This window comes from Vollenhovia emeryi, unplaced genomic scaffold, assembly GCF_000949405.1.
Source record: "Vollenhovia emeryi isolate VEMERY1.0 unplaced genomic scaffold, V.emery_V1.0 DF939190.1, whole genome shotgun sequence".
Lineage (NCBI taxonomy): Eukaryota > Metazoa > Arthropoda > Insecta > Hymenoptera > Formicidae > Vollenhovia > Vollenhovia emeryi.
The window spans coordinates 65,609-82,195 of record NW_011967176.1 but is presented as its reverse complement, the minus strand read 5'-3'; the positions used below and the strand labels follow the sequence as shown (position 1 = coordinate 82,195).

Sequence of the window (16,587 nt, the reverse complement as noted above, 5' to 3'; positions counted from 1 at the left end):
ATATGATGCCCTTTAAAGATTTATTCGTCGGACAAAATTGACTTTACTTTTATTTCACACAAATATAATCTTCAATTTACATAATTTCGTTTCTTCATCGTCCGTCGCCCAAAGATGAACATCACGATGAAATTTAAATAAAAGTTTCATATAAAAAATATTAATACTTAATATTTGTTATAATATTATTTCATTTCTGCCTCTTTTTTTCATTTATCGCTATTCGTCTAATCGTAAGTAATAAAGTCGGAAATTTTAATCATTTCCAACGTGTTATATGACATCGTACTAAAAATTTTTCAAGTTTTATTAATGTATTATATCGTCATGGTGTTCATCTCTAAAACATATATGATGTTCTTTGCGTCTTCTGAAAATTTTATATTTTTATTTCACGATCTTTGTGCGTGTGTGCGAGTGCACATAAATCAAATAAATACACATTCTCCAGTATTAATTTAGCTACTTATTCTATTCTGTTTTAATCCATCCATTTTGAAGCAATGGTTCTAAGAGAATTTATGTTTATTTGCAAAATTATATGTTCTTAAATTCCAACATGTATTTAAAAATGTAGATCTAATGTGATTTTTATATATACAGATCCATTATGTCAATTTAAAGTAAAAGCAAAGTCCTCTATTATGAGATAGGATTCTGATATGAGATAGCAGGTTTTCAACGCTCAAATTCAATTACAAATCTTTTTTTGCAACGATTACACGATCTAACAATCAATTTTCCACTAAACAGATTTCTCTCCAAGAGCAATAAATTCACGATGGAACCAACAGATGATTGCCAATTAATTTAGCAGACACTCCGCCTATCGCATATTAGAAGTCTATCTCATAATAGGGGACTTTCCTTTACCTGCGTCGATTAAACCACCGTCGCCACGTCCGCCTTGATATCCCTTAATCATTGATTGCAGGAACTAACTGATCGCCTTAGGCCGATGATCATTAATTGTTCGCACAATGGACGACACTACACAGAGCACACGATACTCGTACCGCAGAATGATAGTCCGTTTACCCGTGAAAAACAACAGAGAGCAGGTATTTTTCATTGTTTGCTCGTTCAAGGTATGTTAATGGCCTTTTTTTGTCAGACCCGGGCGCGCGTCGCTCGGCAGTTGTGTTTTTGTCGAGCCGCCGCGCGCCGAGGTCACCGAACGTTCTGTGTCGCATTAGCGTTCGAGCCGCCGGTGCGAATGCCACGGGACTGTGTGCGTGATCGTTCTCCGCGTAATTAAACGACGCGACGATTGCCCGATCGAGCTTTTCGATCCCGTACGTACCGCGGCACGTCGTCTTCGTTTCTCGGAGTGTTCTCTCGACTCGTCTCTCGACTCGATACGCGGGAAGCGGACCGGCGAATCGCGGCCGCCTACCGTTCGCGCTTGTTCGACGTGTTCTTCGACATAAAGTGAATACAGAGGAGACCCGTGAGTGCCGATTTCTCGTCAACGTATGAAATTACGCGTTTATTTAAGCGGGCGATATCAAGTGAGAAGTGATATTCGCGTCGCGCCACGCTGACCCAACTCGCGTATTACCCGCCGAGTACCCGTGGTACCTTGCGGTAACGCCGGCAACCGGCGCCATGTTGGTTCATTCGAGAAGTGTCGCGGACACGCAGTGGATCGTTCTCCCACGTCGACGGTCATCGCGACGCATCTCGCGAAAGCACGCACAACGGCGGTGAGTTTGATCGAGTCAGCGATCGCGTTGATGTGACACTCGCGCGCCGACGATCCACCGAGACGCGTATTTCGCGGGGAGCCCGGGTCTTCTGCACCGTCGTATTCTCGCGCGACGCGAGTGTACCGAGCTTCAGTTTCACTTCGTATCTCCTCGCGCGTGTGGAATTTTACGCGCGACGCGCGTCGACGATCCACCGAGACGCGTATTTCGCGGGGTGCCGGATCTTCTGCACCGTCGTATTCTCGCGCGACGCGAATGTACCGAGCTTCAGTTTCAGTTCGTATCTCCTCGCGCGTGTGGAATTTTACGCGCGACGCGCGTCGACGATCCACCGAGACGCGTATTTCGCGGGGAGCCGGGTCTTCTGCACCGTCGTATTCTCGCGCGACGCGAGTGTACCGAGCTTCAGTTTCAGTTCGTATCTGCTCGCGCGTGTGGAATTTTACGCGCGACGCGCGTCGACGATCCACCGAGACGCGTATTTCGCGGGGAGCCGGGTCTTCTGCACCGTCGGTATTCTCGCGCGACGTGAATGTACCGAGCTTCAGTTTCAGTTCGTATCTCCTCGCGCGTGTGGAATTTTACGCGTGACGCGCGTCGAGAGAAGTGCCCGCGCGAAATCCCTCCGTTTACTTACGCCCGCGTTCGGTCCCGTTTTCCCGGGAAACGCGTGAGGTTAGCCCCGCGGTTCGTTCGCTTTTCGCCGAAACGTTCTCGCCAATTTGCGCCATCGATCGTATTTCCGCGATCGCGCCTCTTGCGAACTCTATCGCGACGAATAACGCCGGGAGTGACGTGACACGATCGTAATTATCTCGGCTCTCGCGAGTGTTGTGTTGTGCCAGTGCCGAATGGAGGAATCTGAGAGGAGGCGGCGGCCTGGGAGAGGCATCAGGCGCCAGCGGAGCAACCTTGCGGTAACTATTATATTTTATTTTGTATAAAATGAATCGCTCTTCCAGTTTATTATATCGAGTTGCTTCATATCGTAATTTCGTAGTTTGTTCTTGTGATAATCTCCCGAGGAAAATCTTACGCGATATAATACATATTTAACTAAATACGAAGTTTGATACATGTAAGAATTATAGTTTGTAATATTGGCTTTCACGAACACTGTTTTTATATGACTTTTGTGTTTTTGTGTTACAGACTCAACGTAGTTGCGTAGCTGATGTAACTCCGCTGTTGCGCATCGGGTCGGTAAGCGAGAATTGTTTTTTATGAAGGTAGCGAATCTACATTTCGATAGATCCGATATATTACCTTCGAATGGACGGGTTACAAATAATTTTCTATTTCATCTGATATATTTAATCAATCGAAGAGTAGTGGTAACGTTTTGAAAAGTGAAGGGTTGGGTGTCCCTTTGCAGAGTTAATCTCTGGTTTTTTTACGTCTCTCGAATCATTTATTGATGTATTCGTCGATCAAATTGTTTTGTAACCTTTCCATTTATTTTTGATGTTTTGTAGATTTTGCTTGATACACTTTCAAGATGCGTATTGCATGAACGACATAGTCACACGCATCTTCGCGGTCGGTTCTCGCGATCGGTCTTGCATCGAGAAAGTTTCCTTATTCATTTTTTAAAATTTTATCCACATCTCATTGTTAATTCAAAGTTTTCACGGGATATTATTGAAATCGGTAACGCGAAATAAAATTTTTTGGTATATTTGACTTACGATTTCGAGTTAAAAGAACAGTCACAAAGAAACAATCGATCCATATGTTCAATTAAATAACGAAATTAAATAACGGAATATTAAAAATATATTCGATCAATTTTATGCAGCCAGTTTATAAAGAAATATGTTTTTCAATTAACTTTTTTATCGTGTATTCTTCCGTACGATTGACGCTCGCTTATCATTCGAATCGAACGTAATATTTGTCGATAATGACAGATCGACAATGGAAAGAGTTTCTCTCTTTCCGATTTGTGTCTGGTCGAAATGTGACCAGATTATATGGCCAGGAGCGACAAAAGGTAGGTCCCATCTGGCCCAACGAAAGAAGAATGCATTCAACGAGATAAGTGGTCCTCATAGACCACAAAGACGAATTATAGTATTATATGGAAATTTTTTTTTTGCAAAAGTCGGGTGGGTTTTTCTTACATTTTCTCGCATATATGCGAAAAATCTAAATTAAATCTCAATCGCACGCGAGCTAAAATCCCAAAGCGTATCCTTAGTAAAATCGCGTCGCGGCTTTAATTAAAAATTCGTAGATTTGTTAGGTTTCAACACTGGTAGGGAATAAAACGGATAGATAGGACTATAAATTAGAATTCGAGTAGGCAGGGACAGGGGGATATGGTCTGATAGTTTCGTTATAGACGAAATAATTATATAACTAAATATAATAATAATAAATATAAATATAAATGTATTTATATACTTTTAAAATGCATTGTAAGAGAAATAAGATAAATAATAAAAATGTTAAAAATTGTATCGTAAAAATTAAGAGGACCGCCGAAGGATCGGCGGGGGTGGTGGAGGGCCTCTTTCGAATGACCTATTTGTATCGAAGAAAATTTTTAAATGGATTTAAATTATTATGAATAGAGTCATAATAAAAAATAAAGAAATAAAGAAATAGAGTTTAAAGAGAAGAATGTTATACATATACTGAGCTTATCCAAAAATTTCTCAACAAATAAAATAGAACAAGAAAATTTGCTGGAATTCTTGCTCTTTTCGTCTATTTTATTTGTTGAGGAATTTTTGGATAAACTCAGCATATAATATTCTTCTGTTTAAACTCTATCTCTTTATTTTTAATTTTTTATTATGAGTTGAATATGAGAAGTTGGATACAATCTCGCCCTAATTCGGCCTGTTAAAAACTAGATTGTGCCGAATGAATGAATTTACCAGACTACTGAAATGCAAGGAGTATAACAGATAAATAAAATAAGGAGTAAAGTCGTCTATAAAATCATAGTATATGATTCATTATATTAAATAAAAATATAAGCAATGTAACATTATGTGTTATCTGTTCGAATATTCGTGGCAACGTAATTCAACAATGTACATTTTGTGCCCATAAAGGCACCGGTGGATAGATATCATCTAAAACGTGAGTCCATTTTTAGGCCGGTATTTATAGATCTTATATTCGAGACTGTCTTAAGATCATCTTTAGATACTCCATAGCCAATAAAATGTTCCGTACGGCATCTTTAGATAAATTCAAGACGGTCTTGAATATAAGATCTGACTATGAACCGGCCTTAGACTTTTCTCTTGCTTTTTACTTGAAGAACCTGAACTTACACATTCATCTGAAGATAATGTAGAAATCGCTAAACGAAATATAAACTACCAGATTTTGATATAAAAAGATATATAAATTAATTGGATATCGGACCACATTTAAATTCGATGATATCTAATTACAAAGCTGCGATAAAAGAGAAAGAAGGTACAAAAATAACAAAATATTTAATAAACGGTGAATATGAGAAAGAACTATGTTACATACGGCATGTTAAATCAAGATACTAATTGCCTATTAAAAAAATTGTTTATACATATATCATATTTAGCTATAATTTTCTAATGGACGTTTGAACCTGTCTACTTGTATTAATATAATTACGAGTGTCAGAATAGATGTGGCATACTAAAAGAAATTAATACCCGTTTTTAAATATTCAATGTGTATGTAGTTATTTATGGACTACATATTAGTCCATGACTAATAATTAATAGTTAATAACGCACCTTGTAAAGGAATTCATATCCAAATTGGAAAAGTCTCAGCCCGCAAAACCTGAGTGGCGCTTGTGTTACTTGTAATAAAAATTGTAAAATCTGTATTAAGATGATAGATGAATATTATTTTCGGTTTGCATGAAACCAGAGTTTAATTTAGGCAGTAACGTCTTTTATACTTAACATTGAAGCTTACATTTTCACGTATTTCAACATCACAAGAGAAATACAATACGTTACTTATAACTTTGCGTGTTGCATTTGCCTAAAATTAAAATCAAATTGATATTACTTTCAATATTGTGAAATGTATGTATTCATGTTCAGTTAGCAGTCATATATACAATCACTGAAAACGAATTAAAATAAGCGCATTCTGAATTTGGATGTAGAATCGATACCTTTGCACTGACTCTCTCGCACATATAATTGATCAAGACAATTCTGGAGATATACCAAATGAGCCACAATATGATTATAGTGACGAACAAGATTTTTTTATTAGAGTCGTAATTCCTCACTAATATCGTAACAAAAGCTTCACGGAAAAACTCCGCTATAAAACCGAAATAACATATCATCTTCCAAGTCATTTGTATTTCGAATATTGAGTTTATCTCGTAAGATATTTTCTTTAACTCCAGGTGAAGATGTCTGCGTAAACATAGTGAATTTTACTATGCAAAATCGTTATATATAAATTATTATATTTATACTTACATTATTATCCATGCCATATGTTTACTATTTAGAGCACTCGGAAGTTTGCATTGTGGAGAATGTAACGTAGAATTTTCCATAGCCCGCTTTGTCCTACGTACATTGTCTTTTACCATTTTGCCAAGATGTTCGTTGACTTGATCAAATTTCAATCCTAAGTATCTAATGTAGAACAGATTTAGTAAACAATATTGAAATATGTGCACAAATATACACTATAATTTTTTAAAGTCACTAAAAAAAACTTAGTTTTTAAATATTGTTTTATGCATAGATTACTAAAATAATTTTCATATATCAGTTCTATATTTACATAAAAGGATTTACCAACCCGAGAATACTAGCAAAAATCAAGTCGTCAATAATGTTGACATCGGAACAATAGTTTAATGTAAGCGTTGCAAGGATGGAATTCAGAGCATCATGCACATCGTGCCACCGTAAATATTCGCAACAATTTAATAATGACACTGTTACAGACCATCCTAAGATAATCCATACTGTTCTTCTATTTAATTTATTATAATCCGTTGTTGTTCCGAGTTTCTTCAAAGTGTCATCCACAATAGCGAGTTTTTTTAGACAGTATTTAAATTTCTTATGCAAGAAGTCAATGTATAATTGATTAATATTATTTATTTAGAACGTGTCTACATATAATGTATTTATCATTTTTCGGAAAAGTATGATTTTATTTGAATAATAGATGGAAGTTGCGTCAGTATCAATTAAATGAAAACGAAGAATGATTTTACATGAACATATTGAAAGATATCTTAATAATTTTTATACTTATCTATATGCAAAATAATTTATTATAAAATCTTTTACTAAAAATAAGTAATTATTCTAAGAACATACAAATAAATGGAAGATATTAAAATTACTTTAGAAGCAATTTGAATAACATACAACAATGCAATTGAGAAAATGTATTATTAATTGTGCATATATGGATGTTTAATTTATCTTAATATTTTCTTACCTTATCATAATATATTCCGAGAAATATTGATAATAAAACTGTTAAAAAGTTCGATAAAACGTAAATAATATAAGTGTTGGAGTCATCTGGTATATAAGAAATTACTTTAGCTATCACGAAAAAATAGTAAACCGACCACAGTAACGGAATATATAGGAGACTGAACCAAAGTTTTGGATGTCCCGCGGAAAACTCGATAATTCTCAAACCGCACACTGAACTGATTAACAAGAGTGGTGATAAAACAGATCGAATGCTTTTCGCCATGGCAGATTTCAAACTACACATTTTTTGTTGACCCTCAATGGGCGACGATAACGGATCTCCGTAATTGTAATTGCTGCACTTACGCATATTAGAATAATCGATCCAATAAATTTCGCATTAAAAGCAAATAGGGCAACTATTAAATTCCTTGACTGTTGTGATATAAAACACATGTTTATGAAGCAAAATAAATTTATGACAAATTTCAATTAATTTTATTAATACACATATATTTCTTTTTTTAATTTGATTGATTTTACAGTAATGATACACGCATTTAAAAAGTTATCAAATAACAAATGACATATTATATTTGAAATAAAATACGAGGTATAGATTGCCTTATGCTTTATTTTTGCTTGAATGTATATTTTTATAATTACATGTAATACTTTTTTTAACTATTTTTATATTGAAATTATACTACGATCTTTACATTATTTTTATGAATAAAATATTCATTACGAATGAGTAGAGAAGCTTATAAAATAATATTAAAAATAAAGTAGAAAAACTTTTATGTTATATTTCTCTTTCTCATAAAAACTTTCTTATAAAAAATGAATCTCAAGAACAGTGTACAATTGCCAAATATTTAGAAAAAATTTATAAATTATTTATCAATTATGTACTGAATATTTTGTCTATTAGATATTTAAATGTTGTTTACGTGTTGTTTATGCATTATATGCATTATTATTAAAATGTCATTATTTTTAAAAGTTATTTTTAAGTTATTTATAATTTATCATTCGTATATGCTTGTGTATATATCACTAATACGGTTAAAACAGAAGAGAAGAACTGAAAAAGACAAATTTATATTTCATTAATATTGATAAGTTTATTTTTTAATATTTTTTAAATAGTAAGCACAATAAATTACAACGTACCCCATAAAGGAATTTAAAACCAAACTCAAAAAGTCCAAGCCCGTAGAATTTAAGTGGTAATTGAGTTATTTGCAGTAAAAACTGTAAAATCTATATTAATATAAAAAATTATGTGATTTTTACACTCACGGTTGTTTGTTTTTATTTTAATGTAAATCTATAATGTATTGTATTTATGTATAATAATATTCAGCTAATTTGAAAACTTACATTTTCACGAATTTCAGAATTGCAAGTAGTGTGTGAAAATCTGTTTATAAAATCTCTTGTTACACTTGCCTAAATTTGGAATTTGCAATATAAAAATAGTTCACAATTTAAAAATATTGAAATTTATTATTACTTGTAATATAGTCGAACTATTAAAATTAAATGTTAAATAAATATATTAAGAAATGTTTTGTATGTGGCAAATACCTTGTTGCTGACTCTCTCACATGCATAATTAATGAGAAAAAGTCTGAAGATATACATGAAAAGCCAGAACAGAACTATAATGATATAAAGCATCTTGAAACTTGATATATGATTTTTATAGTATATTATGCGGAAAATTTCTTTCGAAAGCACTGCTATGAGAGTGAAATAACATCCCATTTCAAGAGTCATTTGTATTCCAAATATTGTGTCTATTTTGCGAGATATTTTACGTAACTCCGAATGAAGATGCCTGTTAAATATGACATTGATCTTACTATGCAATGGAACAGTGATTAAATTTACATAAATACAATTACATTACAATCCATATTTTGTTATATTCGTTTCTCGGAGCGTTTGAAAATCGGGACTTATATGGACGTAACATAGAATGTTTCCCAGTAATATTCATTTTGCGTTTGTTACCTTCTGATAATTTCGTAAGGTATTCGTTAGTTTGATCGAACTTTAATTCTATGTATCTAAATAAAAATAAGAATAATATCACATATGAAGAAAAAGATTAATAAATATACATTTGTTTAAATAATAATATGGACTAACCTAAGAATACTCGCAATTATTAGATCACCAATAGTGTTAATGTAAGTGCAATAACTGCGCATAAAGGGTATAACTGTAGCTGCTAAAATATTCGTATTATTATGTCTTATTAAAATGAAACTTTCAAAACCAGTAAACAAAATGAGCATCGTAGACAATCCTAAAGTACACCATAGTATTTTCATTTTTAACTTGTGATAATTCGGTGTTCCAAGTTTTTCCAATGTGTCGTCCACAATAGTAAGTTTCCTTATACAACTTCTAAATATCTAACATAAAGAGACAAAGTGTAGTAAATAATTTGTATTCACAACAATTTTAATAAGATATCTATTTTACATCTTTAAAGAGATATAATAAGATATGAATATTATCTTTATAAATTGCTTTTTTTAAAGAAATAATACTATCAAAAGTGCAGCAAAAAATTAAATGTTTGTATCTTATGACTTATTATTATGCAAACTACTTTACATATGTAAAATAATTTCTTTTTGTAAGGGAGGCATTAATGTAACAAACTGTTGTGCGAGTTATGGGTAAAACATCCGTTGAGTTATGTTTTATTTTACAATCATTTATTTAAAATATTCAGACAAATATTTTCCATGTCACGTTTCTTACCTTATCGTAATAAACTCCTATAGCAATTGATACAAACGCTGTAAGAAAATGTAGTCCAACACAAACGTGATATTCAATGGTATAATAGACTGGATGAAATGTTGCATATAATACAACAAAATTGTAAACGGCCCATACTAACACCACGTACAACAGAAAACTGAACCATTGTTTTAGTTCACCTACGCGAAACGTAACTATTTTCAGACCGCATGCATAACTGATAATCAGTAACGGCGACAAAATTTCTTGAATATTTTTCGTCATAGCGTGTGCTTTTACAATTACGAACTGCACTTTCTTTGCCGACAACTTCGTTGAAGGATAGCGTGTCTTTGTAATTATAATTATTACATTATACTTATGTGTAATGAAATAATCGATTTTATGTTGAATACATAATATCGTGCTTGTCTCGAAACAAAACTCGATGGTCATCGTGTTTTATACGAAGTAAAAACATTCATAACGCTAATATCGATGTTGGTACTTAGTATTTTTATTTTTTGTTTTTATTGTTATTCTTGTAGTGTTATGTTTGTGTAAAATAAATTATGAAATATTGGTGATAACTTTGAGATTTGTAATAGTATCAATTTTAATTATTAGCAAGGTAATAAAATTGACGTCAATGTATAAACGTAAATATTATAATTTTGTAACATATTGCACTTTAAGATAATGATAGAAACATATATTCGATAAAACGTACAAAAATATTTTTATGCAAAAATATTTATAAAAAAGCAGGGGTTAGAAAGTCTTATATTAGATTTAAATTCATTATACTAAAGTGATGAGTTAGAAAAAAAACTGAGGACGGTAAGAAGACGGACGACAAGACGTGGTGTATACGTCTAGTATGCATATGTCGTTGCATTTTTATTAAATCCATCAATCAAAACTAGCAAACTATAGCCAGCAAATTATCGAACGATACGTGACAACAGGAAGAAAATATTTGGTAGAAATAGAATGTAAAGTATCAATTTCATTTACAATTCTTATAAAAAACGATACATTAGTTTACAGCATAAATATATAATAACCAACATATATTTAGAAAAAACTTTATTGAACACCACGCGAACATTTTATTTATTAATATCTGTATTTTTAACATTTTAAATAACTTAAAAGTTATTCATATATTATGTTCATAATCATAATTCATCATAACTGTCTCATACATTTATTTATCCATATGCATCTGTACTAATATAACTAAAATAGTCGCAGTATATTTGAAGAACTAAAAATAATATATATAGTCTTACTTTTTTATATTTTTATTATAAATAAATGTTTAGTGAATAAATATGACAATTATAACGTACATCATGAAAGACTTTATATCCAAATTGGAAAAGTCCAAGTCCGCAGAATTTGAGGGGCGCTTGAGCTATTTGCAATAAAAACTGCAAAATCTATTAACATAATGTACACGTTGTTTGGTTCTGTCTTTTTACTTAAACTCAAATCCATGTGATAATTTTAGCAATATTTAGCAAACTTATTTTAAAATTAACTTACGTTTTCTTGATTAATATCATAATTGGAATAAGATATCTTATTTATTAAATCTCCTGTTGTATTTGCCTAAAAATATGTACAAAATGAAATTAAGATTTTTTTCAATTTAGTTATATAAAGTTGTATTAATAATTGTTAAAAATCCAAATTAAATAATTTTAAATTTAAATATAGAATAATACCTTAGTGCTGATTCTCTCGCACATATAATTAATGAAAAGAAGTTTAATGATGAAATAGAAACACCAAGTTAGAATTAGAACAGAATACAGTATTCTGTTGTTTACATAATCTTTAATAAATATAATGTTGAGAATTTCATAAAAACACTGAGTTAACCAACAGAAGTAACATCCTACGGACATAGTCATCTCTATTCCGAATATTGAGTCTATTTCTCGAGATATTTTACATAACTCCAAATAAAGATGCCTGCGTAAATGCAACATTTTAAATTGGTTGTGTAAACTTACACTTACTGTCATTTATAGAATTTATATTAGTTTTACATTACATTAAAACGCAAATCAACCATTCACTGTTTACAACTTTTGATAATCTGCGTTGACGCGAATGCGATATAGGATCTCCCCAAATCATCGTTATTCCACCTTCATCTCTTGTCAAATTCCAAAGAAATTCGTTAAGCTGATCAAATTTTAATTGTATATATCTGAAATACAAAAGATTAGTGAATAATGCATACTATTAGTAGGTATACACATATTATATTAAAATCTTTAAAAGATTTTTAAAATATATAATCTCTCTTACATATGGTACATATATTACCACACAATGGTTTTATTAATTTATAATTTTAGTAAGATAACTTTTTATATGCAAGGTACCAACCCAAGAATATTCGCAAAAATCAGATTACTAATAAAATTAAGATGACTGCAATAATTTAGCATACAGATGATATAGGTAGTTGCTGTAACGTCATAATCAGTCTCATCTTGAAACCATAGAACCTCTATATAAGTTAATAATGTCACCATTATAATCCAACTCAAGACGAGCCATACCGTCTTCATATACAGTCTGTGGTAATTTGTTGTTGTTCCAAGTTTTTCTAATGTATTGTCCACAATAGTAAGCTTCTTTAAGCAGTCCCTAAATTTCTGACGTAAGACGTAAAGCTTAATAATTCACAAAAAATTAATGCTTACCTGAAAATTTGTCTATTTTATATCTAATAACGTAATTAATTAAGCTTAACTTTGAAATAAACTTGAATATAAATAGCATTTTTATATATTTGTTCTTTGTACGAAACAATAATTTGCTAAATAGATTGAGAAAAGAAATTTAATAAAAATTTATATCACATCATCATGCAAAACATTTTATATTCTTAGTCTGGCAATTTTTTTCATTATAGAAATATAATAGGATAGGGAATAAATTATAATATAAAATATAAAGGTATAATATTTAATATAATATTAAATATAAGAAGTTATAGATTAAAAATTTTATTACTATAATACTTCCATTGATACATCCATTATTAATACAGAGAGATATTTAAGTTTTATTATTTAAAATACAACCAAAACCGATTTATTGCTAATAAACGAGCTAGAACAAAATTTTCTTACCTTATTATAATACATTCCAACCATAATTGACAATGATACTACGAACATATCCACATAAAGACAAATACGATATCCAATATTATAAGTATTAATGTGAATCATTACTGTATATCTGAAGAGAAAATGGTAAATCGACCAGAAGAGTAGTATATACAAGATATTGAAATATCTTTGGTAATATGTTGAAATTTCAACAATTTTTAAACCAGACACGTAACTAATTCTCAAAAGAAACAATAAAACTGACCGAATGTTAGTCATCGCGTATGACAATTTACTATTGCGTATGGTAAAATATTGTAGTTTCGAACAATACTTCTTTTATCAACTAGATGGTTACACCAGTTGCACTGAATAGTAACTTCCGTTGAGACGTGGATAATGGAATAATCAATTTATTTAAGTTTATGCCGTAGTCTATCGGAACGGAATTGATGATGGATGTGTCACTTGTTTTTACTCAGAGCAAATATATATAAAACTCAGATATTAATGTTGTTCATGACATTTTTGTTTTTTATTGTTTGATTGAGGAGTCATGGTGTATATCTGAAAATATTATCAACTGACAATATAATGCTGATTTGAATTAATATCTAATAGTATTGAAAATGTGATAAAATGAGCTCTAGATATAAGAAATATTTATTCTTTTGTTGAAAATTGGAGATAAACAAATTTGATATAATTACAAGATAAAGAATATTTATATCTTGTTCTGTATTTTTGTTATTTCTTTCTTTTAAATACGAAGTTTTTGTCTTGTTACTAGTATAGTAGTATCAAAATCATATGCAAAGAATATTAGAGCACATGTTTTCATACATTATATACAGATTATTATTTAAATTAGTTTTGTAAATTCTATTATAATATCTTATAAATACTTACTTATTTATGTACCCTTGTATTAATATGATTGAAACAGTTGCAATATACCCGATAAACTGAAAATATAAAGAGAATGTATATGTTCCAATTTTAAATATTTATCGCGAAAGTAATTATTGGTAGTACTCTCTCTTATATAATCATACATATAATAAGTGTTAAAGTATATAGATTTTTTCACGTACCCTGTGAAGAAATTGAAAGCCAAATTGGAAAAATCCAATTCCACAGAATCTAAGCGGCGCATAAACTATATGCAATGAAAACTGAGAAATCTGTATTAATATAATGAATCACTTTTAATTAAATTTTGTTAATTATTTATATAAAATTAGATATTAATTGGATAATATTTATTTTAATAACGTTTAGCAAATTTATTTTAAGACTCACGATTTCATAAACTTCAACATCAAAATAAAATAATCTATTTAATAAATCTCCTGTTTTATTTGCCTAAAATTAGATTATGTTAAAATTGAAATTATTTTTGACTCAATAATAAAAAATATTATTTAACAATCATGTTCTCTTTTAAAACAAATTTTAAATAGGAGTTCTTCAAAATTAAATAAATTAATATACCTTGGTACTGACTGTTTCGCACATGTAATTAATGAGCAGAGATTTCAAAACGTTATGAGCCAACCAGACGAAATGTAGGACAGCACAAATATACTTATTAGTTTTCATATAATTGTTGATAAGCATTGTGGAAAAAATTATGCGCAAGTCAATTGCTATCCAACCAAAGTAGCATGCTATTTTAAAAGACATGTGTGTTCCAAGTAATATGTCTATCTCGCGAGATATTTTGCGTAATTCCAAATGAAGATGTCTGTTCACACACAATATTACATTTTATTAAGTAAAATTATTGCATTTAATGTAATTTAGTAATTTATGTATACTTTCTTACATAACAGTCCATATTATGCATTGGTCGCGTAGAGCTTTCGAAAATCTGTGTCGATGCGAATGTATCATAAGATTTTCCGGAGCCAATTTTATTCCACATTTATCACATTTATCTCCCACAAAATTTTGAAGGTATTTATTAATTTGATCGAACTTTAATCCTATATATCTAAATGTATAAAGGAAGTTGATGAATAATGATGTCATTAGCAAGTAAATTTATTAACAAATATATCTCTTAAAATATTTTTTTAAATATTTCAAAAAGCTTAAGTTTTCTTGCATGATAATTTAGCTTTATTAATTTAATTGCATGTAATTGATATAATGTAAAAAAGTTGTGTATGTAAAAAGATATACCAACGCAAGAATACTTGCTGTAATCAAGTCATCGATAACGTTAACATGAAAGGAATGGTTTCGTATAAAGATGAGAAGCAGAGCTGTTGTAATATCACATTCATATTCATGTTCTATGAATAATGCTGTTCCATAATTCATTAATACGACTATTACAAACCATCCCAAGACGAGCCATATTGTTTTCTTACGTAGTTTATCATAGTTTGTCATCGTTCCAAGTTTAAGCAACGTTTCGTCCACAATATCAAGTTTCTTTAGACAGTTTCGAAATTTCTGATAAAAAGATGTAATATATATTAGATAAACTAATATTATTTAATCGAAAATTTTATGATTTGACATAACATTTGTGTCTAAAATCATATGCCTTTTATTTTTAAAAACATTTATTATTAATGACTACATATATTATTATTTTCTTACCTTATTATGGTATATACCAAACACTATTGATAATAATGTTACAAATAAATCTAGCGCATAGCAAATTTGGTACTCAGTGGAAGTATATTTATTAAAAAAAGATACTAACGACGACGTTAAGAGAAAATAATAAATCAACCGAACTAGTAGTATATACAAAAGACTAAACCATAATTTTAAATGATTTCTAGAAAAACCAGCAATTCTTAAACCGAACACATAACTGATCATCAGAAGTGGCATTAAAATGGTTCGAATACTGTCGGTCATTGCACATACCGTTGCTATTGCAAACTGCATTTCTGCTGACCGAATAGTTGTATAAGTAGCATCGAATGGTAAAAAATCTTTGTAATTTTCTTCAGGGCACTTTACGCGATCGATTGAAACAGGATAGATGATGGGTACTACCTGTATCTATCTGTTCTTAGGTAAATCAGATACATTTATATAACAATTAAACTATAAATATTGTTTTTAACATTCTTTATTTTCTGATCTAAGCATTTAATTGTTTTACACCAGAAATCTTAAAATGTTATTAAAAACATCACATGATAGATTATAATTATAAATATTTAGTCTTAATAAATAGATTATACAGGGTGCTACGCAAGACTTTGACGTCCGGTCATGGGAAGGTAGAGGGGACTAAGACAAACAGAAAAGTATTGTACTATTTTGCGCTTGGACGAATAGTTATCGAGATACGAAATTTTAAAAATCGCCGTATTAGCCCAACCTACTGGCGAATGTAAGCGCGCGGTGAGGTGACCGGCCTAGCGGCCCCGCTCGAGGCGGTGTTCGGCGAGGAATAGAATGGCGGTGCGGGGCGAGGAGTAGGGAGGCGAGGCGCGCCGCTGCCCGTCCGCCGCTTACGCGACCGCTCGCACGTCTCCCCGCGCGGGGCCGCTAGGCCGGTCACCTCACCGCGCGCTT

At 31.3% G+C, this 16,587-nt stretch overlaps 3 protein-coding genes across 3 annotated transcripts; all 3 read right to left on the bottom strand.

Annotated features, from left to right (window-relative positions):
* Window positions 1-5,591: 5,591 nt before the first annotated feature.
* On the bottom strand, window positions 5,592-7,499 carry LOC105562376. The gene is made up of 5 exons (XM_012013169.1): window positions 7,146-7,499; window positions 6,492-6,757; window positions 6,161-6,322; window positions 5,842-6,094; window positions 5,592-5,705 (listed from the first exon to the last, which is right to left on the bottom strand). The coding sequence occupies exons 1-5, from the start codon at window positions 7,497-7,499 to the stop codon at window positions 5,592-5,594; spliced, it is 1,149 nt and encodes a 382-aa protein (XP_011868559.1).
* Window positions 7,500-7,984: 485 nt separating this feature from the next.
* LOC105562322 lies at window positions 7,985-10,202 on the bottom strand. Its single transcript, XM_012013065.1, has 7 exons — window positions 9,914-10,202; window positions 9,290-9,558; window positions 9,043-9,207; window positions 8,723-8,975; window positions 8,516-8,584; window positions 8,306-8,395; window positions 7,985-8,216 (listed from the first exon to the last, which is right to left on the bottom strand). The coding sequence occupies exons 1-7, from the start codon at window positions 10,178-10,180 to the stop codon at window positions 8,151-8,153; spliced, it is 1,179 nt and encodes a 392-aa protein (XP_011868455.1). The 5' UTR covers window positions 10,181-10,202; the 3' UTR covers window positions 7,985-8,150.
* Window positions 10,203-12,403: 2,201 nt separating this feature from the next.
* LOC105562375 lies at window positions 12,404-14,786 on the bottom strand. Its single transcript, XM_012013168.1, has 4 exons — window positions 14,530-14,786; window positions 14,338-14,400; window positions 14,130-14,219; window positions 12,404-12,565 (listed from the first exon to the last, which is right to left on the bottom strand). Exons 1-4 carry the CDS (start codon window positions 14,719-14,721, stop codon window positions 12,404-12,406), a joined length of 507 nt encoding a protein of 168 aa, XP_011868558.1. The 5' UTR covers window positions 14,722-14,786.
* Between the last annotated feature and the right edge of the window lie 1,801 nt (window positions 14,787-16,587).